Source organism: Geotrypetes seraphini, chromosome 1 (genome assembly GCF_902459505.1).
Source record: "Geotrypetes seraphini chromosome 1, aGeoSer1.1, whole genome shotgun sequence".
Lineage (NCBI taxonomy): Eukaryota > Metazoa > Chordata > Amphibia > Gymnophiona > Dermophiidae > Geotrypetes > Geotrypetes seraphini.
The window spans coordinates 388,934,817-388,958,888 of record NC_047084.1 but is presented as its reverse complement, the minus strand read 5'-3'; the positions used below and the strand labels follow the sequence as shown (position 1 = coordinate 388,958,888).

The window sequence follows — 24,072 nt, the reverse complement described above, 5'->3', positions numbered from 1 at the left end:
GACCTAGTCTGTCTCCAGAGTGACGAATACCTCAGACTGTTGGACCTTCTCACTCAAGGATCTGTACATATTGAGAATCTGGAGCACTTTGGTCTTATGGTCTTTTCCATTCCTGGAATCGTAACACAATATTGCAAGGTCTCAGTGGACCTCCGTTTAAGCCCATATGGAAGGCTTCCTTTCTGGATCATATGGTCGAGACGGTGTTCTTGGGGGCGATTATATTGGCAAGACGAGTCTCCAAGTTGTAAGCTCTTTCTTGTATGAGACCATTCCTCAAAATTACGGAAGTAGGACTCTCCTTACATAAGGTTCCATCCTTCTTACTGAAAGTTGTCTCTGCCTTCCATGTTAATCAGGAAGCCTGTTGCCTTCCACCTGATGTGATCAAAGAAAAAAGACAGGACATTGCATTTGTTGGATGTCAAGCAAACTCTCCTTAAAGTTACCAATGAGTTTTGCGTCTCGGATCACCTTTTTGTTCTGACCAATCGTGCCAAGCCTTGATTTTCCAAATGGATTAAGATGGCCATTTGCTCTGCATATATGGGCTGTGGTAAGCAGCCGCTGATTGCATTGAAAGCTCACTCCACCAAAGTAGTTGCTACCTCATGGGTAGAGACTAGGGCTGTCTCGCCTGGAGAGATCTGTAGAGCAGCTACGTGGTCTACCCTCCATACCTTTACTAGGTTCTATAAGGTGGACATAGCAGCCAGGAAAGATGTTGCTTTGGGGTCTTCTGTGCTGAAAGCAGGCTCAGTGGACCCACCCTAGACTTTGGGGACTGATTTGTATGTCCCTACAGTTTGGGGGTTTGGGACCATTAGACACATTGCACAAGAAAGAAAGATTATGTTCTTACCTCAAATCTTCTTTCTTGTAGATGTCTAGTGATCCTAAATCCCCCGCCCTGTACGTGGGCTTCGCCTGCCTTCTGCCTTGAAGAATCAGTCTGGAGCTAAAGAGAGCTCTGTTCTTCAGGTGATCTGAGACCCCCCCATAAGGAATACTCGAGAGAGTATACTTTTTGTTTTAAGTCTCTTCTGGATAGCAGTACATGCGAGTAGCTATGAGCGCTATAAAGTTAGAGCTGGTTGCACAAGTATTTCTATCTGTTTTATAGCACCCACATACAGTCGTGTGAAAAAATTAGGACACCCCATGAAATATTCAGTTCTTTCTTAAGAAATGTTCACATATTGATGTTAAATCCTTTTTTAAAAAATCTATTTATCTCTGGTAAAGAAAGTAATGTAATTGCAGGTAAACAACAAAAATTTTCCTTGATTTACTCATAAAACAAAAGATATCCACAAAAATATGTATCGTAATTAAGGAATAAATAGGACAACCCCACATATCCTCCCACTTAAAGTAGCTCAAATCACACATAGGTGTGTCACATCAGGTGCACATGATTAGAACATACTGTGTTTCCCCGAAAATAGACCTACCCTGAAAATAAGCCCTAGCATGATTTTTGGGCTAGGTCTTAATATAAGCCCAAGTCCCTGGAAGCCTAACCCGAATGTCCCTGGATTCGCTGTTAGCAGCGCTTTACCCTGCCTCCGCCGCGCAGCCGAACCCCCACTGATCCTCCCATCTTTCCATCTCTACCTCCCGTCTGAACCCCGCTGACCCTCCTATCGCGAGACCTACAAAGAGCAGTGTCATCAGTACTCTAACCAGGCTGCTTTGCGGCCTTCTCCTGCTGGGGCATTCCCTCTGCCGCATCACTGATAATATCATCAGTAACGCGGTGCACGGAAGGCCTCTGCAGGAGAAGGCTGCGAAGCAGCCTATTTAGAGTGCTGCCGACATTGCTCTTTGTAGGTCGGAGGGTCGGCGGGGTTCAGATGGGAGGGAGAAATGGAAAGATGGGAGGGTCAGCAGGGATTTGGTTGCACAGTTGGGGTGGGGGGGCTGCTTAAGGGTTCTGCTGCATGGAAAGGAAAGATAGAAGTGGTGCACATGGGATGGGAAGGAGAGGTAGAAAGATGCTGCAGAGGGAAGGCATAAAGGGTTGGGTGAGAGGGGAGGAAAGATGCTGCACATTTGGGGGAGTGAAAAGAATGAGGGAGAATTGGGGTGAAGGAGAGGAAGGGAGAGATGATCATGTACATGAAAAAAATAAGATCTACCTCAAAAATAAGCACTAGTGCAATTTTTGGGCCCAAAATTAATATAAACACGATTGTCACTCAGCATTTTGAAGGAGGATTTCCCTACTTAAACCTCGGACATTTAGTTTGGTGTGCTCATTATTGCTGCGGTGAAAGTGAACACCATGGTGAGATCAAAAGAGCTGTTTGATGCTTTCAGAAAGAAGATTGTAGCAGCTTATAAGTCTGGTAAAGGATTTAAAAAGATCTCAAAAGAATTTGACAGCCATTCCACGGTCTTTAAAATAGTGTACAGGTAGAGGATTTTCCAAACAAATGCCAATATGCCTAGATCTGGCAATCCAAGCAAGTTGACCCCCCAGAGCAGACCGCAAGATGCTAAAAGAAGTCTCCCAAAACCCTAAAATGTCATCAGAATCTTGCTACTGTTGATGTGAAAGTGCATGCCTCTACAATCAGAAAGAGAATGCACAAATTTAACTAGCATGGGAGGTGTGCAAGGAGGAAACCTTTGCTCTCTAAGAGAATATCAAGGCCAGACTGGTTTGCCATCTAGAATGTGGACAAACACCAGGACTTCTGGAATAGTGTTCTATGGATAGATTAGTCTAAAATTGAATTATTTGGACATCAGAAAAGAGGACCTGTTTGGCATACCCCAAATACAGCATTCCAGGAAAAGAACCTCATATCAACTGTGAAGTATGGAGGTGGAAGTGTCATGGTTTGGGGATGCTTTGCTGCAGCAGGACTTGGTCAGTTTACCATCATAAAATGCAGCATGAATTCTACAGTGTATCAGAGGGTTCTTGAGAAACATGTGAGACCATCTGTAAGAAAATGTAAAGCTGAAGAGGAATTGGTCCCTGCAACACAACAAAGACCCACCAACATACCAGTAACTCCACCAAGAACTGGCTGAAAACTAAGAAATGGAGAGTCCTGGAGTGGCCGAGTCAAAGCCCTGATCTTAATCCCATTGAGATGCTGTGGGGTGATTTGAAACAGGCTGTACAAGCAAGAAACCCCTCAAACATCTCACAGCTGAAAGAATTCTGCATTGAGGAGTGGGCCGAACGTTTCTTAGACCAATGTCAGAGACTGGTTGATGGCTACAAGAAGTGTCTCATTGCAATTATTTCAGCCAAAGGCGTTAACACTAGCTAGTAGGGTGTTCTAATTTATTCCTCAGTTAGAATACACATTTTTGTGGATATCTTATGTTTCATGAGTAAATCAAGGAAAATTTTTGTTGTTTACCTGCAATTACATCACTTTCTTTTTCAGAGATAAATAAAAAAAAATTTGACATTGATATGTAAACATTTCTTAAAGAGCTGAATATTTCATGGGGTGTTCTAATTTTTTAACATGATTGTAAATGTTATAATGTTTATTGGTAAATCTTGTTACAGAGCAGAACAAAATTGTACTGTCGGAAGTTCTTCTCTGTTTACCTCCTTCCAGTTATGTCTTCCATTATAGTATTACTTGATTTCTTTTGTACAAACTGAGGGTGCAGGAACAGCTCTCTGGGAAGCAGGCAGAGTTGAAAAGATGATTGAAAGTTTATTTGCAAGTAATTTGCAGGTTCAGATGCAAAACCCTATGTTTCAGGACCACTAGAGAAAAAAAAGAGGGAACAGAAACCCTACGTAAAATCAAATGAAAGAAAAACAAGTGGGGAGTGGGCTAGAACACGTCAACCTTGAGACAAACTATCTTTATTTTCTCAAATTATAATACATATGAAACTACATAGATAAAAAGTCCCATCAATCAAATGTCCTATGTTGGATGGATCTAATAATGACCTGACACGGTCCGTGTTTCAGCTACCTGACGGTGACCTGCCTCAGGTGTGTGATTATGGGTCCACTAGGTGTCAACTCTAGTGCTGGGATTACAAACTTTAAAAATAAAACCTAAAACATCTGCAGGACTCGGAAGTAATCATAGAAGAATCAAAACCGTAGGACCCTACAATTACAACACCTAGTGGACACATAATCACACACCTGAGGCAGGTCACCATTCAGTGGCCGAAACACAGACCGTGTCAGGTCATCTATTAGATCCATCCAACATAGGACATTTGATTGATGGGACTTTTTATCTATGTGGTTTTATGTGTATTATAATTTGAGGAAATAAAGATCGTTTGTCTCAAGGTTGACGTGTTCTATCCCACTCCCCACTTGTTTTTCTTCAGGACTACTAGACACATCTACAAGAAAGAAAATTATCGAGGTAAGAACCTAATCTTTCTATTTCCAATGGCAAGTGTTTCAACTCCACTTATATTTGAAGTTTTTGCTTTATTAAAATTAAAATCTAATCCACCTTCTACCGTTTCTTTTCTTGAGTGGTGTGTACTGTTAAAGATTTCACATCTGCTCTGTGTCAATGCTGTTCTGTACCTTGCTTGTTGTTTTTGCACGTTGACTCATTTTGCTCAATATACATGATTATACAAAAAAAAAGACATAAAAAAACAAAAAACTATTTTTAGATAGATATGGATGCTTTTTTAATCAGGTGCTCAAGATTAATTACTTGCTCTCTCCTTTAGAGTACATCTTCGTTGGAGAGCAACTTGGAAGGACTTGCTGGCGTTTTGGAGGCTGATCTACCAAATTATAAGAGCAAGATCTTAAGAATTCTTTGTACAGTGTATGTATTCAAAAGATATATGAATTCAGGTGATAATCTTATCTATCTACCTTAATGCTTAAAAAACCTCTGCCTCTACTTAGGCATCCCATGCATAAGCAGGTTTGTTTTGTTCTGCCTTTTTAAGGCAGTAGAAATTTTTATTGTGGTGATGCACAAAATTCCAAAAAATGATGTAACTGGGAAATTAAAAAAAAAAAAAATTTGCCAAGCATTGCCATGATTCCCCATTCCCAGCACTTCAGTCATCCACTAGTATGTAATTGTTTGTATTCCTGCCTTTCTATCCTATTGCCTGCCCCTTACTAACAGGATCTTAATGTATTTTGAAGTCTCCCCCTCCCCTTATGTTTTGGTGTTGATTTTTACTTTGTGGCTTTCTGAGGAAAAGAGTTCCACACAGGAAAATTCATCTAGCTTTCCTCTGACATTTTGAGGGCATTCTACTGTGCATATGCTCATTGTCTTGCCTGTTGTTGTTGGGACCTTGGGTGCCGGTTTTTCCATTTAACTCAGTGGTCTCAAACTCAAACCCTTTGCAGGGGCCACATTTTGTATTTGAAGGTACTTGGAGGGCCTCAGAAAAAATAGTTAGTGTCTTATTAAAGAAATGACAATTTTGCATGAGGTAAAACTCTTTATTTATAAACCTTTCCTTTTGGCTAAGTCTTAATAATAATAGTGTAATTTATAGGTAAAGAGACATATGATCAAGAAACTGTTTTATGTTTCTTTTGTGATTATGATAAACATACCAAGGGCCTCAAAATAGTACCTGGTGAGCTGCATGTGGCCCCTGGACTGCGAGTTTGAGACCACTGATTTAACTCAACTATTGCATTTTGTTTGTGCTCCTTCATAGTTTGCATCTGATGATATCTTTTTTTTTTTTTCTTCTAGAAATTATTTATAATTTTTCTTGTTATATATTTTGTAAGTCCTATCTCAGTCATTTACCGTATTTCCCCATGTATAGGCTGCGACCTATACATGGGTTTTACAAACCTGTGCAGTGAGTGCGGCTTGCTTAAATGGAGCCGCCCCATTAGAGGAATACCGTAACTGAACTTTTAAAAAAATCATCCCCCTTAAATACCTGAGCAAACTGTGAATGCTGGTGGAAGTTGCGGACCCAACAAATTCATTACTTGGGGTTAGGTTGGTGCCAGCTGTGGAGCTTAGGCCCAGGTCCCTCTGCGTGTGCCACTGTCTGACTCCGAAGACATCTCCGCTGGCAGGCGCTGCCTCCTCCAGACATGCTGTGCAGGGTAGGAGCAATGTTTGCGATCTCAGGCCTCGCCCTGCACTGCTTACTGAATGGCTGCTGTCGCGAGAACTGACGGCAGCCAATCAGGAAGCAGTGCGGGGTGAGGCTTGAGATTGCAAACATAGCTCCTGTCCTACACAGTGTGATTGAAGGAAGCAGCTGTCCAGGAGGTATTTAAGGGGGGGGGGATAATGTATAGACCTCCCAATTGTATAGGCCGATGTGTTTAAAAACTCTTAGATAAGCTGTGGCTAGTAACATGGGGCGGCTTATCTAAGAGTTTTAAAACCTATATTGGCATTTCCTGTGGCCTATACAAAGGGGCAGCCTATATATGGGGAAATAAGGTAGTGTTTTTTTTTTGTTTCTCCGAGGACAAGCAGGCCAAGATAATCTCACACATGGGTGACGTTATCGATGGAGCCTCAGTGTAGACATTTAAAAGCATTTGTATTACTTTAAAAATCTCAGGACAGCATCCCACCACACATGTGCGGGTACCTTTCCGCTGGCCTTGCGAGTGTGGGACCAGCAGTCTTTTTTTTTTGTTTGTTTTTTTAATCCTTGGAGGGAGGAAGATATTTTCTTCATGATTCCTCTTAACCTCATTTTAAAAAGTTTGATGGGTTTTCATTGCGTGGTGCCTTCCCTTGGGAATATTTTGCTTCTATTTTGCCTTAAGTTCATTTTTTCTCCTACATTTATAGTTTTAGAGAACTTTTTGTAATTTTTAAGTTTCCTTTTTTCTGGTGGCTGACAGGCCCTTTTAGGCCTGAACATTGGTTGGGAGCATCCCCTTCTTTTTTTGTACAGCGAGAGGCCCTTTTTTTCATCATCAAGTCATTTGATTTAACCACAGCTGTTTTTCCTTCCATGTCATTGAAGGTTCCCAGTGGCTTCAAGCATTGCACCTGATGAAGTTGGACCACCTCTGTTTCTGACACCCATTTCTGGTGTATTTGATGTTTGTGGCAGATAGATAAGGGTGACCCGGTCGACATCGTATATCTAGATTTTAAGAAGGTGTTCGACAAGGTCCCGTATGAACGTCTACTTCGAAAAATTTGCGAGCCGTGGCATCGAGGGTGATATACTCACATAGATTAACAACTGGTTGACGGATAGGAAACGGCGAGGTGGGAGTAAACGGACAATACTCAAATTGGAAAGTGTCACGAGTGGGGTGCCGATGGTTCAGTGCTCGGGCCTGTGCTCAACATATTTATAAATGACCTGGAAATTGGTACGATGAGTGAGGTGATTAAATTTGCGGACGATACAAAGTTATTCAAAGTAGTGAGAACACAGAAAGATTGCAAAGACCTACAACAAGCCATAAACACACTTTCCTCAGCAGCAGATGAATCCAGAGACTAGTGGGATAGTACACATCTACCAGCAGGTGGAGATAGAGAACTGATTAACAGGTGGTCCTATTGGTTGGCACCCTCCCTCAGTATTCTCTATCTCCCAGCAGGTGATGGTCGCTGTTCCACGAGCTCCTGGTTTCTAGCTGGATTTTGGTGTATTCTGCTGTTGAGAATTTTTCTCTTCAGACAGTTTGGGGTGTTTGGCTGAGCGGTGCCAACTTTGAGAGTCACACCTGGGCCTCCCCAGGTTCCTGCTCCACCCTCCTCTCCCCTGGATTGAGGGTTCTTCATGGTCCTCTGTGTTTTTCTTCTTTCCCATTAAAAATAAACAAAAAACATTTATTTCCTTCCTTCAGGATGGAGTTGCCAAGGGATTGGCCTTTAATTCTCTTAAAGTTCAAGTGGCTGCTATTGCTCAAGTTCAAGGGGCCGCGTGGCGCGTTCTTCCCTGGCATCTCAACCTGGTTCGATTTCTGAAAGGGATGCAACATATTCATCCTCCTATTAAAAAGATCTGTCCGGAGTGGAATCTTAAAGTAGTCTTGGTGGGTTACAAAAGCCTCCCTTTGAGCCTTTGTCCAAAGCGACTTTGAAGAATGTGACTTTGAAAGCGTTTTTTCTTGTCGCGATGGCTTCGGCTAGTTGCAGGCCTGAGTTGCAGGCGTTGTCTTGTAGAGATCCTTTTTTGCGTATTTCGAATTCGGGTGTGTTGGTGCGGACTGTTCCGTCATTTCTTCCTGAAGTGGTCTCCACCTTTCATGTTAACCAATCTCTCTTTCTTCCAGCCTTCAGAAAAGAGGATTGGGAGGAGAAATTCTCTTCTCTGCAGTTCCTAGAGGTCCGTAGGATACTTCTACATTATCTCCAACTTACTAACGACTTTCGTCGTTCTGATCATCTCTTTGTGTTGTTTGCGGGCCGCAACAAGGGTATGGCAGCGTCTATGGCTTCCACTGCTCGCTGGGTTAAGGAGACCATTGCTTCCACTTCCTTGATGTCTGGTAAGCGGTTGCCCGACAAGCTTCATGCTCATTCCACTCTAGCGATGGCTTATTCTTGGGCGGAGTCCAGAGGTTTTTCTTTGGAGGAGATTTGTTGCGTGGCTACTTGGTCTTCTAAGAATACTTTTTCTAAGCATTACCGTTTGGATGTGGCAGTGCGTGCTGAGCATGGATAATGAGACACCAGTGCACTCATAAAGCTGCAGTTGCCAATTAAGCTGCTAGCTTTCACTCAAGGTGTGCAAAATAACAAAAACATGGAAATGACGCATAACTCAAGGTTTACCAAAATAATTATTTATTGCTTTTATTTTTCCATCATGGACCTCAAAAGGCTTGTTGCGTTAGCGGGAAAGTCGTTATAGTTGCCAAAATGCTGGCCTTCTGATAACGATCTCAACTCGATACTTCGAAGCTCCCCAATATATACCTTCAGTCCAGTTTGACATCATTGGTCCTTAAATTTTGACAAAGAACTTTTCTTTAACATGTTTAAAAGTTTCAGAAATCATATTTGTTTGTTTACATTCATCCTTGAATATACATTAACATTTTATAACATATTCAGTATTCTTTTTGTCCTTCTCAAAACTTATTTCAGACAGTTTGTCTATGTATCAGGCAAGCTGCTGAAATGTTCTCAGCTTTATCCTGGAGGAGGGGTACTCCCTCCTCCTGCTTTGAACAACTGACAGTTTCATGTTACACCTACACAGTCCTAAGTGTGGGCTACCAATGCCCCCCTTCCTATGCTGGAAACTAGTACAGTAGTTTCTGACTCTAATTATTTCCAGATGTTGCTTTAGGATTTTTCCTTAGTGTTCCTTATATAAAACATTTCACTTTAAGTACAAATTCTTTCATCCATCCATTCATTCGTTCTTTCGGTCGGGGCCCCTTCATTCATCCATTCATACCATGTATTTCATTCATATTTAATGCATGTTATATCTCAGATTGGGATACGTAATCTAATATGCTCTTCCTAACCAGCCTAAGGCACATCTGGAATCAATTAGAACCACGAGGCTAAAAGCGGGAAAAACCTGAACAAAGACTAGGGCCATAGGCTGAACACAAAATGGAGTAAAGCAAAGCAGAAGACACAGAAAAACAGAGAACCCAAAATGGAGTCATCAATAGCTCTATATGTGCATTATGCATATCTATACCTGATTTCTTCTATGATCTGGCTTAATAGCAAAGTACATAAAAATAATATTATTATGCTTTTCCTTAATATTAATCTGTAGTGTGTTTTTCTGGCCTTGGCTACATCCATATTCAGATTTTTATTCACCAATTTTTCGTACGCTTCTATTGGGTGTGGCCTTAACTAACACATATGCTTGTATCTAACTAGAGTTATCCAGAATCATACGAAAAGCAGGTGCTTTTGTAGAAAAACTCCACAAAATACTGCACCATCATGTCCTGACGTCCATTCCATTACCGTCCCATAGACATCGCCCCCTACTGGCCACGAGCCACTATTCCTCAGTGCAGAGGCTGCTTTTGGTGTATCGGTTATTGCTGAGACAGCATTTGCTTCCCGCCCTGATTGAGGATTGCTTTGCTACATTCCACTAGTCTTTGGATTCATCTGCTGCTGTTGCTGAGGAAGGAAAAATTATGTTCTTACCTGTTAATTTTCTTTCCTCTAGACGCAGCAGATGAATCCAGAGCCCCACCCTTTGTGGCTTTTGGATCTCTGTTCGTGTTTCGCTTTTTTCCACGGTTTTGTTATTGTTGGTAGTTGTTCTCTCTATTATTACCTTTGCAATTTGTGTTGGGAAAGAAGTTTTTTACATGTTTGACATATGCTGATTCCGACTGCTTGGGCAAGGAGCGATACTGAGGATACAGGGAGGGTGCCAACCAAAAGGGCCACCTGTTAATCAGTTCTCTGTCTCCACCTGCTGGTAGATGTGTACTAGCCCACTAGTCTCTGGATTCATCTGCTGCGTCTAGAGGAAAGAAAATTAACAGGTAAGAACATAATTTTCCTTAGGAATAGGCCGCGAAATGGCAAATGAGGTTCAACGTGGATAAGTGCAAGGTGATGCATGTCGGTAAAAATCATATGCACGTATACAGGATGTCCGGTGCTGTACTCAGAGAGAGCCCCTAGGAAAGAGACTTGGGAGTTCTTGTAGACAAGTTAATGAAGCCGTCTGCACAATGTGCAGTTGCGGCGAAAATGGCGAACAGAATGCTAGGATTGATTAAGGAGGGGATCACAAACAGATCTGAGAAGGTTATCATGCCACTGTACCGGGCCATGGTGCTCCCCCACCTGGAATACTTTGTCCAAAACTGGTCACCGTACATGAAAAAGGGCATAGTACTACTCAAAAGGGGACCGGAGGAGTTGCCGTACAATGAGAGGCTAGAGAAACTGGGCCTCTTCTCCCTTGAAAAGAGGAGATTGAGAGGGGACATGATCGAAACGTACGCAGGTAAATCTATACTCAAATAGGGCATTGGTCTTTGACCTAAAGGCCACCCCGTGAGTGAACTGCTGGGCATGATGGACCACTGGTCTGACCCAGCAGCGGCAATTCTTATGTTATTAATTACTTAAACTGTTGTCTTTGCTTGTATATGCAGAAAAGAACACAAGAAGTCCAGAGAGGCTCAGAAGCAGGTTTTGGAGCCCAGTCTAAATAGTCGATGCCTATACTGACATTGACATCAGGACCACTGGCCCGCATGGAGCAGAGACTTGTATCCAGCACTGGAGTTGTTGTGCATCGAGTTGGTCTCCACTTGCTTCAACATCAGTGATTGAGTAGTGCCATTGTAACTAGGCAGCATTGTACCAGACACTGAAGAGACGTGGGGATTCGACATCATCGTAGTTGGTGCTGAGAGACATTGATGCTGATGCTGTGCGTTGAGTGAAGGACAAGAAGTACAAGCATCTGTCTCCCTTGATGCGAGTTCCAGAGTAGAGAATGACACGGTGGCTGTAACCCGCTGAAACGGTGGGGGGGAGGGAGGGAGTACTCACTGCGGGCACGGGGCAAGGCCATCACCACCCTGTGGAGCAGTGAATGACCTTGTCCCCGCAGTTAAGGGAGGGAACACGCGCGGCCCCTTCCCTCCCTATCAAATCTATCTCCCTCCCACCTTCCCGGCGCGTTAGTAAAGTAAGTTGCTCAAGCCAGCCGAGCCTGCCTGCCTGCAGTCACGTGTGTGTGGGCAGAAGCTTCTCCTCTGATGCAACTTCCAGTTGCGTCAGAGGAGAAGCTTCTGCACACACACATGTGACTGCAGGCAGGCAGACTTGAACAACTTACTTTACTAATGCGCCATGAAGGTAAGGGGGAGGGGATTCTCAGGCTGCGCGAGGGGGTGCTGAAGGGTGGTGAGGTGGCGAGAGGGAAGGGTGGTGGTGGGGAGAAGACACTGGAAGGGAAATGGGGAAGACAGAGTGGTGAGAAGACAGAGATACCAGACTATGGGGGTAGCAGAGGGAAGAAGATGGGTGCCAGACCAATTGGGGGGGGTTGTGAAGGGAGAGGCACAGTAACAGAGCAAATGGAAGACGCTGAGAGAAGACAGATAGTGGATGGAAGGAATTGAATGAGAAGATGAGGAAAGCAGAAACCAGACAACAAAGGTAGAAAAAACATTTTCTATTTTCTATTTCCTTTTTTTTTTTTGCTTTAGGATAAAGTAGTATATTAGTTGTATGATAAAAATTTATAAACAAAGCCCTGCCAGCTGAACATCTTTCTCTAGTTCAGCAGCTAGAACTTTGATTTATAAGGAAGGAATAAGCTAAATATTGCAGTACTGAGGCTTGTATGGATGCTACGGGAATGGGGCGGTAAAGGGGACGGCGGGGATGAGGCAGTGAAGGGGATGGTGGTCTGGGGATGGGGCAGTGACAGGGACAGAATTTTTCCCTGTGTCATTCTCTATTCCAGAGCACTGTGGGATGCAGCACCCAAAAAGCGTTGATGCCGGGAGGACTGCTCCTCCTACATTCAAGAGATGTCTACCTGTAGGTCTCATGGATGGCAGCATCCAATACCAGAGTTGACACCAACTGTGCAGGCTGTTACAAACCTGAGGCCCCAGCACGTACGATGGGATCTTGACAAACAGATCCTGAACATGGTCCAAGAGCAGTTGGCACCAGACATAGCATCAACATTTAGGGTGTTTGTACCGGACAGGATTTGCTCAGCCTGTCCCACGAGGTCATATAGCCTTATGTTCGCCTGGATGTTGGTGGCGGTGTTAGTCCATGTGGGTAATCCATCGATGTCGGTGGAGAAAGATTTTCTGGAGTCGACAAGGGAACTTTCTTCTCGGCACCATTCTGGCACAGGACGTGGTTTCTCATGATCAAGATAGGCTAGGTATCAGCCCTCCCATGAGAATGACTTTGACCCTTTGTGGGAGTCTGAAGAAGATCCATATTACTTTTTTGAGGAGGAAAAGGAGTCATATGGAATGCAATCAGCCTCCTCCTTACCTGAGGAAGGAAGATCACCTCCACCTGAGTCTTTTTCATCTTTTGTCAAGGAGTTGGTGAAGAATTGGAAATCCCCTCTTGGTCCTGATTATTACCCAGAAAGATTGACACCATGTACTGGATCAAGAGTACACCCAATTGCCTCATCATTCCTTAGTGGTTGAATCTGTCCTCAATTGAGTTGAATGTTCTATAGACTGTTTCGATGCTCCTGGGCTGAGAAGCTAAACTCTAGATTTGTTTGGGTGAAAGATGTATCTGGCCTCTATTCTTATCTCCCTCATTCAATTGTACCACTCTTCATGAGCATATACTTGTGATCCTAGGTGTGCAGTATGCTGGATTTGGTTAATACTCTCCTGCTAGAGCAGGCTGAATCTCTTTGCCAGTTGTCTGGGAAGCAGAAAGCCTGTAGAAAAGATCTGGCCAAGGGCGCTGCTTATACTTTTTAAAGTGGCATCTAGGATCTCAGCTCAAAGTACAGTGGTCAAGGCTGCATGTCTCTCATTTGGACCCAACAGTCCAGCAGAAATTGGCGGATACAACTTCCTGTGGAGATAACCTTTTTAGAGAGAAGACTGAGGATACCTTCAACAAACACCTTTTGCACACTCTTCATTTAGGAGGTTTTTAGGCAAGTCGAATGAAGCAACATACTACTCACATAGGTATAGGTATACTCCTCCTTGCACCTCTCAGCAAGTTTGATTCTAGTTCACTCGTTTGTGTGAACAGCGTGTGCAGAAGACCCAACCAGTTCCCCAGTCAAAATAAAGGATGGATTTTTGATTGGCTGCAGCAGAGCATAGCTGCAGTCAAAGTAGCCACTCCAGACGACCTTCCTGGGGGCGGGGGTTGTTTTTTTTTTTTTGGGGGGGGGGGGTTTCAAGAAAAGGTAGCCCCTTGTAACCTCTAGCAAGTGGGTTTTACAAATAGTCAGCTCAGGGTATATTGTCAATTAACAAGGAAAACCTCCAGATTGTCGCCATCCCTTTCTGGGAATCACTTTGTACTGCTCTCGCAACAAGGAAGTACTTCTAATCTAGATGAATTCTGTGCCCTTCTAAAGACCAGTTCAATCAAACCCATTCCACCAGGGAAAGAGGGGCTGGGATTTTATTCCAAGTTTATTTAAATCATCAAATCTCTGAGCGGTTTACATTAAAAATAAACACATTTTAAAAGGTCAAATACGAGGATTACGAAAAAGACAAATGATGAGATACACAAGGAACATGGATGAGAAATACAATATGTTGATAGGAAAGAGAGCTACGATAAATCACAGAAGGAAAGAGAGTATAAGTAAAAGACAGGGAGGATGTGTCCTATCCTAGTCCTAAGGGCCCTGAGTAAATACCTGGTCAAAGAAAAGTTCAGGTTGGTTTCCCTGGGCTCCCTTCTTTCAGTGATTTAGGAACAAGATGCTGTCTGGAAGTATCAGGATATGTGTGTAGACATCCTTTAAATCCAAAATCAAAGGAAGTATCGGATTTTAGATAGACACATGATTTCTAGTACCATGCATTGTCCTTTGGCCTTGCGTTAGCTTCCAGGGTTTTTACCAAATATGTCTAGTGATGAAGAATAAAGTTATTATTATTATTATTACTATGCAGACTGGGATTTCCATGTGTTTCCCTACCTGGGCAATTGACTAGTGAAGAGCATGTCGAAGGACGGTGCTCAGGAGTCAATGCAGAGAACTATTTGGGTGTTAGAGCTATTAGGGTTTGTTTTAAACTTCACACAAGTACAAGAAATACCACTCTGGAGTGTCAAATAGGAGAAAGGAGGATAAAGGATCTTAGAAACACAAATGTGTGATATCAAGATTAAATCATTGACCTTTATCTCCACCTCCTCCTAGTGTTTTACTTAAATCTTACAGTAATTCATATATTTTATATTCAACTTTTGTTTCTAGAGAATTTAACAGTAAGTATTTATCACTTACATTTAGTGTGCAGAGTCACTAGCCTGTCCCTATTTGGGTTTGTTTTAAACTACCCCAAGTCCCATCAAACCCCAGTCCAACAATTAGAATTCATAGTAGCCCTGCTAGACACACAGCACAAGCTTTTTCTAGGACATTCTAGTTGCTCTTTCCACTCAGATTTGTATATGCAAGCAAGTCATAGCTCAGCAAATGTTGAAGTTGCTGGGCCACATGGCATCCACAATGCATATCACTCCTTTGCACATGAGTACAGCGACCGTAACTTCCCAGTGATCTCAAGTCTTTGGGAACCTAGTGGATATCATCTGGATAAGTCCCTTCTCTGGATAATTTGATCCAATTTGACTGTGGAACTCTCATTCCAAATTCTTCAGCATCACAAGGTGCTGACGAAGGATGCCTCCATCCTAGGTCGAGGAATGCATTTGGATGGGTTTCACACTCGAGGTTCTTGATCACCTCAGGAGAAGGATTTTCATATCAACTTGGAGCTTTATGCAATCTGGATCTGGAACACTCTAAAGCAATGTTTAATAAGGTTAATTAATTAATCAGCTCAATAACAAGATGCAGACAGTAGTCAAGCAGCAAGAGGGTTGTGATCCAGTGTTTTGCACTGAGTGTTACATGTATTATTTTCTCCCAGTTGGTGAGAAGTTATATGTGTGTGCTCGCTGCAAAGAGCTCCTAGCTCTCAGAGAACAAGTATATTCCCTTTAGACCTAGAGGGATGTTGTAGAGAAGTCTCATCTCCAGTCTGGTAGCCCCTGTGCTGCCTTGGAGGAAAGAGGTCTCCTAGAAGGAGAGCATCACTCTGGTAAAGTAGGAAATAATCCTGTAACTAGGATCTGCTCACCAGGGGATGCAATATCCTTTTGCACAGAGGATGTCTCCAGGGGCTTCTGCCCAGGAGGGAAAAGTTAGGTCAGCGGCTGTAGTTGGTGATTCAATCTTTAGGCATGTAGATAGCTGGGTGGCTGGTGGGCATGAGGATCGCCTGATCATTTGCCTGCCTAGTGCAAACATGGCAGACCTCATGTGTCACATAGAGAGGATTTTAGATAGTGCTGGGGAGGAGTCAGCTATCTTGGTACATGTAGTTACCAGTGACATAGGAAAATGTGAGAGGGAAGTTCTGGAAGCCAAATTTAGGCTCTTAGATAAAAAGCTGAAATCCAGATCCTCCAGGGTAGCGTTTTCAGAAATGCTCCTAGATCCACGTGCAGGACCCAAGAGACAGGTAGAGCTCTGAAGTCTCAATGTGTGGTTGAGACGATGGTGCAGGGATGTGGAATTTAGATTTGTTAGGAACTGGGCAACCTTCTTGGAAAAGGGGAACTTGTTCCGAAAGGACGGACTCCACCTTAACTGGGATGGAACCAGGCTGCTGGTGCTAACGTTTAAAAAGGAGATAGAGCAGTTTTTAAACTGAGATGTGGGGGAAAGCAGACAGTCACCCGGGAGCGGATGGTTCGGTGTGAGGTATCCTTGGAGGATACTATTGAAACAGGATATTTATGGAGTCCCAGTAGAGAAGTTCCAATAATGGTGAAAGAAAGCCAGGAGGGTTTAAGAGGAAGGCAGAATAAAAGACTCTTCTGAGCAGCCTGTAGTTGCAAGGAAAAATTTGAAGTATCTGTATACAAATGAAGTATCTGTATACAATTTGAAGTATCTGTATACAAATGCTAAAAGCCTAAAAAATAAAATAGGAGAGTTAGAGTATACTGTATAGCACTGAATGATGAGTTAGATATAATAGGCATCTCAGAGACCTGGTGGAAGGAGGACAATTAATGGAACACTGTGGGTACAAATTATATCGCAAGGATAGAGTAGATCAAATTAGAGGGGGGGGTTGCACTATATGTTAAAGAGGGAATTGAATCAAATCAAATAAACATTCTGCATGACATAGATAGCAGTGTGGAATCCTTATGGATAGAAATTCCATGTGTGTAGGGAAGGAATATAAAGGTAGAGTATACTACCGTCCCCTGACAGGATGAGCAGAAAGATGATGAAGAAATGTTATCAGAGATTAGGAAAGCTGGAGAATTCGGCAACAGTATAATAATGGGTGATTTCAATAACTGTATGACAAGCAAGCCTGCTCCTAAAACATATGCAGAAAGTGCTGCTGGCAGATGCCAAATCATCAAACTAGAAAGTGAACTCAAGAATCTCTGGGAAAATATGTGTGGTGAAAAAAAACCATGAAACCTGAGTTTTGAGGAAAAAACCCTCCACTCACTCTCAATTCTCAGTGATTCAATAATGCACTTTCAAAATTTTGTTCAAAAAGTCACTGTTCCCAGGTGAATAATACAGGCAACTTGCACCAGAAGAACACTTGAAAGGCACAAAAGTGCACCACTGCCAAATTTATAATGTAAAGCCAAGACTTATCTGTTCACAACGCTACCCTCCAGCGCTCCTGTTAATGGACATCAGCTTCCAACATTTCTCAGGGCTGTGTGTGAAAATCCAGTAGTCCAATGGAAGCTGATGTCTGTTCACAGGGGTGACGGGACAATCGCGCGCCAGACATAAGTGCGCCAACAATCGAGCGCTGACAATTCGGCGCAAGATACAAGCGTGCCGAGTGAAAACTTAGTTTTAAAGAGCTCCGACGAGGGGTGTGGGGGGACCCCCCCCCCCACTTTACTGCATAGTGTTTGTGCTGCCGTTGGGGGTGCAACCCCCCACATTATAGAGAAAATGGAACTTTTCCCGAAAAAAATCAGAAAAAGTTCCATTTTCTCTATAATGGAGGGTTCCAATCCCCCAAAACCCCCCCAACAGCAGCGCGAACACTATGCAGTAAAGTGGGAGGGTTCCCCACTCACACCCCGCTTCGGAGCTCTTTAAAACTAAGTTTTCCCACGGCACGCTGGTGTCTTGTGCTGAATTGTCTGCCCTCCATTGTCGGCGTGCTGGGATTTCGCGCACGACTGACTATGAACCGTTCACAGGAGGGCTGTAGGGTCGCATTGTGAACAGATAAGTCGTGCTCCTTCATTGATTGTGATTTCAATTACCCCCAACGTTGACTAGTTAAATGTTACATCAGGGAGTGCTAGGGAGGAAAAATTCCTAGATGTTGTAAATGATTGCTTCTTGGAGTAACTGGTCCGAGAACCAACAACAGGGGGAGCTATTTTAGATTTGGTCCTTAGTGGAATGCAAGGCCTTAGTGGAGTACAGGAGTTAACTGTGTTGGGTCCGCTGGGAAACAGTGATCATAACATGATCAAATTTGAGCTGATACCGGGAGCGACGTCGTAAAAGAAATCTACCGTAGAGGTGTTTAATTTTTGAAAGGGCAACTATGATAAAATGAGGAAAATGGTTAGAAAGAAGCTAAAAGGATCAGTGGCAAAGGTTAGAACTGTAAAGCAGGAGTGGATGCTATTTAAAAATACCATCATGGAAGCTAGACCAGATGTATTCCACTTATTAGCAAAGGTGGAAAGAAGAGGAACAAGAGCCGGCGTGGTTAAAAGGTGAAGTGAAAGAGGCTATTAGAGCCCAAAAAAACATCCTTTAAAGGATGGAAAAAGGATCCGAATGAAGAAAATAAAAAGAAACACAAGCACTGGCAAGTTAAATGCAAAGCATTGATAAAGAAAGCTAAGAAAGTACATGAAGAGAAACTAGCAAAAGAGGCAAAAACATAGCAATTTTTTCAAAGTTTTATTTCTGCCTCAAAACCCCTTGATTTGATTAAAAATCATTTGGGATGGGTTTCCCAGACTCTAATCTGTCAAATGTGTTCATTGATTGCACTAGATTGGTGCCGGATCAGTGATCTTATATTGCTTGCCGTAGTGCACTGGGATAGGTGGGGGAGCTTCAGGCTTTGCCTCCACCAGGTTGAAGTAAAGACCGGAGAAAATCACATTGGAGGAGGTATGGGAGACGGTTACGGTCTTAGAGGAAATATTGACTGAACGTTTAGATAAAGTATTCCAACTTCCTGAGGTGGTTCAATCTCATGTCAAGCATACAGTGGACTTTACTGCAAAAGTGGACTTCCAAGTAAAGGAATTTGGAAAAAATTATAGAAGGGGTAAAAACTGTTCAAACAACTTTGGTTAAGGGTAATTTGAATATTCACCAGAGAATGGAAAAACTGGAAAATTATGAAAGGCGGTTGAACTTAAGATTTCTGAATTTTCCTCAATCCGCTTTATTGCAACCAACTGACATGTTAAAAAATATCTGAGAGAGGTCTTGCAAATTCCAGTTGAATCTATGCCCCCGATAACTAAAGCTTATTATATTTCTACTTGTAGTCCACTGAAAAAAAACGATTTTAGCTCAGAACCAGGAGGCTAGTCTTGATGTTATTGGCTTATTGGAGAATTCTGATATGTCTTTGAGTAAAGCTACCCTTATTGCTACGTTTGCATTAGAATACAATAGTGACTGGATACTCCAAATGTATTTCAGATTCAAGGATGTAAAATTTATGGGCAATTCAATTTTTATATTTCTTGACCTTTGTAGGTCCACTCAACAGAGGAGAAAAGCCTTTTTGGCTTTTAAACCTCTGGTATTGAACCTCAAAGGGGCCCATGTAAATTTATTGTTAGAGTAGAGGAGAAATCCTTTGCATTCTTTAATTCTGAGCATTTGAAAAATTTCTTGGAAGCAAGGAAGCCTCTAGTTCCAATAGCATTCTCCACACCTTCTAATGTGAATTATGTGGAAAGTAATGAAGCTTAACATTTAAATCCGCCAGTTATAAATCTAGTCTTTCTTGATATTTTCCTTTATTCCCTGTTTTTTTCAAACATTTTGCCTTAGCTTGCTCAAATAATTTCTTTATTTAATGGGGTTTAAATAGTTACTTATTGAAAAATTTTGTTTTGTTGATTTCTTTATATTTTGTTTTAAATGTAAACTATTTTCTTGTCAAGATTTATGCTTGTAAAAATTGAAAATTTGAATTAAAAAAAAAGAAATAATCTCTAGATTGCTAAATTTTCCTAAGTCTCCGATAATCTCCCCTCTGGAAATGGTGCAAAAATACTTTAAAGATATTTTGTTAATACCTAAAGAATCTTTGCCACCTATATCGAGAGTCCAGAGTATTTCAGTGGGTTCCAAGAAACAAACGGTTTCCACCCCAAGAGGAGAAATGGAGCTAACAACAAGCTGAATTAGATCTGACAAAGTTTCTGAAGAGTTCCTTAGAAGTAATTACAGAAAGAACTACCCTTATAATGACATTTGCCTTGGAGTTCGATAGAGACTTACCCACTCTTCTATTAAACTTCTAGTTGACTTAGGGCTCTCTGACTAGTTGCACTCCCATAACACTATTCCTGTCATGTGTGATTGCGGTATTCTGTTAGCATGATTTTTCTGTGTGGCATTCTGTAATAATTTGACTTATTCAGTTTTCTCGATAATGGAGGGGATATTTGTGATGGGGAGGAGGTAGACAGGGGTTTTGTTGATCCTTGCTCTGTATTATTTGTGTTTTATAAAATGACAATTGTACAGAATATTGTTTCTTTTTATATTTTAATAAAATAAGTTCAATATAAAATCATAACTATTCGAGGCTTGTGCGAATGGTATCAGATGGGATGGGGACTAAGCTTCCGGGGTTGGGGTGGGGACAGTGACCAAGCTCACAGGGATAGGGACTGAGTTCACAGGGACGGGTCGGAGACTGGGACAAATTCCCCCCCCCCCCCCGTGTCGCTCTACTTTAGAGTTAAAGATAATGGATAGCATAGGTGGGAGTGTGTCTGTGTGTATGGGGGAAGGACGCATACATTGTTCTATTTCTGCACAATTCTGATTAAACCAGTGAACAATTTCAGTGATTGCTTTATCTGTTTCTTCCATAAAATTGTTGAAACTAAAATTATTTCCTGTCACTCTAAGCCAACTATTTTAAATGTCATTTGTCAACCTGTTTGCACTTTTCCATTAGTGCTCGTATTCTGCCTGAGAAACTGACTGTTTACACAACATTGGTTGGATTACTGAATGCTAGGAATTACAACTTTGGTGGAGAGTTTGTAGAAGCTATGGTTCGTCAACTCAAAGAGTCTTTGAAATGCAACCAGTATACAGAAGCTGTTTATTCCGTAAGTAACTGCATCTTATTTCAGGATTAATTGTTTCTATATTCGTTTATTGCTTTCATTTTATTGTAACATGGTGCAACTGCTTCCTATTTCTTTTCTGGAATTCCAGCTCAATTGGAGCTAGTCCTCCTTTAGTCAGAGCTATCATATGATCCTTTTTTCTTTTTTTTAATATTTTTATTGAAACTTATTATTAGCTATTCAACAAGTAAAGGTGATACAAGGTGTTATTCCGCGCAAAGGATGGGAATATAAAGTCTCTGCATATGCAGATGATATATTACTTCATTTGAGAAATCCAAGAATTTCTATTCCATGTTTGTTAGAATTGATAGATAAATTTGGAAAATTTTCAGGATATAAGATAAATTGGAATAAATCTGAAATTCTCCCACTCAATGTACGTTGTACAAAAAGTTTATTTGATACATTCTCATTTGTATGGAAGGATGATGGATTAAAATATTTAGGTATCTGGATTAAAAATACACTTGAGGACACGGTAAAAAAGAATGAGAAATTTATATTAAAAAAGGTAACAGATTTGTGTGAAAAGTGGAATCCATTGCATTTGTCTAGGTGGAGGAGAGTTCAAACTGTCAAAATGATGATATTGCCTGTGGTTTGTTATCCAATGGGAATGATACCAGTTTTTTTTCAGGGGTCTTTTTATAAAAAGTTGAATTCTATTCTTACAAAATTTGTTTGGCTTGGTAAAACTCCTAGAATTTAGTATCTTTACAAAAATCAATTAAGGAGGGTGAGGTAAATTTTCCAAACTTTTATAGGTACCATCAAGCCTATATTTTACACCAAGGTATGTATTGGGTCCTCCCAGAGCTCATTGAGTACACCCCAGACTGGTTATATTTGGAATGGCGACTCATGTTTCCTTTACATCTTTTTAATATCCTTAGTATTAAGATGCCTAGACTGTATAAAGATAACAGAATTTTAATGGACACATGGAAAACTTTAAGATTTGTCAATAATCTAACAAATATTCCTATTAATAATTCAACTAATCAGTCCATATGGCTAAACCACAAGATTCAAATTGGCGGATTTAAGATCATCTGGAAGCATTGGTTGATTGCAGGTATAAGGACATTAAATGATGTTATTTTAAATGGTAAACTGCTGGATTTTTCACAGTTGCAACATAAATATGGTCTTAATAAATCACAAAGTTTTAAATGGTTGCAACTGAAGCAGGCCATTCAGGCAGGGTTCCCTGAATGGAAAAATCTAAATACGCAATATAGTCTGGAATTTCTATGCTTTCAGGCGGACTTCCTGGGACACCAGGCCGCACAATGGTATAAAATTATAAATGAATCTGTTAAAAAGAAAGCCAAAAATGGTCTTGGAGATATTTGGAGCATTGAGATTAAGTATCAGATTTCTGCATCTCAAATGGCCCCAAATTTGGTCTTGGAGGATGAGATGTACAGTGTCTGCATCTATGAGACAAACTTGGTTTTTTCTTTTGCATAGAGTGTTTTGGACCCCTGTTAGATTACAAAAATTAAATAGTACACAGTCTAATAGATGCTGGCACTGTAATCTTGAAGTAGGGACTTTAGATCATTTGTTGTTTTATTGACCCTTTATCTTAGCCTTTTGGAATTCAATTTGGGATCAAGTAAATTGTTTATTGGAGAAACATGTGGCAGCATCTTATGATAGTGTTATTTGGTATGTCAAAGAGAAAAAAAGCCAAATATCATCAAGTAACAACAAGCTTTTATTGATAATGACAGGAGTCGCCATTCAGCACATCACAAACAATTGGAAAAATTATAGTAGATTGAACTATAATTTCTGGTGGAAGTCATTGTGTCACATATGTAAATGGAAAGAACAATCGCAATACAACAAGGGAATTATAAGAATTTCAAGAAAATTTGGGAGCCATTAACTTCTTATTGTAATGAATAAATACCATTTTCTTTTTATTATTGAAATATACACCATTTTATGTTAGGAAAGGAGGAGATTTATTTATTAATATTCATATTTGGGGAAAAAGGATGGGCATAATGGGTGGGAGGATAGTAATTTTTATATATATTTAGAAAGATTGTCAAGTGATATGTATAATTGTACTGTTTTCACATCTGTATACTTGATGAAAGTTTTAAAATGAATAAAGAATTAAAAAAAAAAGAAAACATAACTAATCCAAAACCAAATAAATAAATAAATATTTTTATTGAAACAAACAAAAACCACAATACACAGGCATCTTCAGGAAAGAAAACATTTCAGCCTGATGAGCAGAAAAATACACAAGAAGGGGTAACACATTCCTGTACAATCAGCATATCCATAAAAATACATCAGAAAAGCCAAACTACAATAAAGTGACTGGTAAACAAATGTACACAAGCATGCATTTTTTTTTATTATGAACATACCCTATCCCTACCCATTCAAACTGTGGTAGAAAAAAAAAAAAGCCTCTCCCCCCACTCCAGCAACTCAGAAGAATCAAAACAAAACTCATACAGAAGCCACAACAGATTCCCAAAGTGGCCAGTAATTCCGTGCTCTTCCCTGAGGACCCCACCGGTGGCTCTGCAATTCCTAGTGAGGAAGTTTTCCATACAGACAGCTCTAGAGTGCTTTCATTCATCCACATGTGAAGCACCCCCCATTTTGCCACAAGGAGGGTCTTGTAAATGAATTTCCAGTACAATAGGTGAGACATTCTAGACCAGTGGTCCCCAACCCTGTCCTGGAGGACCACCAGGCCAATCGGATTTTCAGGATAGCCCTAATGAATATGCATGGAGCAGATTTGCATGCCTGTCACTTTTATTATATGCAAATCTCTCTCATGCAACCCGATTGGCCTGGTGGTCCTCCAGGTCAGGATTGGGGACCACTGTTCTAGACTATAGGGTTTTTTTCTCCTTACTCACATAGACTGCATAAGGTATCCACTTTGGATTTTTCACTGCCTCCAGTGTACTTCATAGATCAGCTGTGTGTGTGTTCTGCTCTCCTGATTTTTATTATTTTACTTCAACATAGTTTTGTCCCCTTTGCGGGTATTTTCGTGTCTACAGCAATT

General features: G+C 41.3%; 1 protein-coding gene across 5 annotated transcripts in view; it reads left to right on the top strand.

The window, feature by feature from the left end:
• NCBP1 (nuclear cap binding protein subunit 1) overlaps window positions 1-24,072 on the top strand; it is a 397,555-nt gene that overhangs the window by 74,601 nt on the left and 298,882 nt on the right. For 2 of the 5 annotated variants that reach the window (XM_033917013.1, XM_033917021.1), the window contains exons 3-4: window positions 4,696-4,796; window positions 20,837-20,993. In XM_033917013.1, coding sequence (XP_033772904.1) covers window positions 4,696-4,796; window positions 20,837-20,993 — 258 coding nt within the window. Of the gene's footprint in view, window positions 1-4,695; window positions 4,826-20,836; window positions 20,994-24,072 lie in introns of those variants that run through there. The other 3 variants (XM_033917038.1, XM_033917048.1, XM_033917029.1) reach the window with 3 other exon arrangements.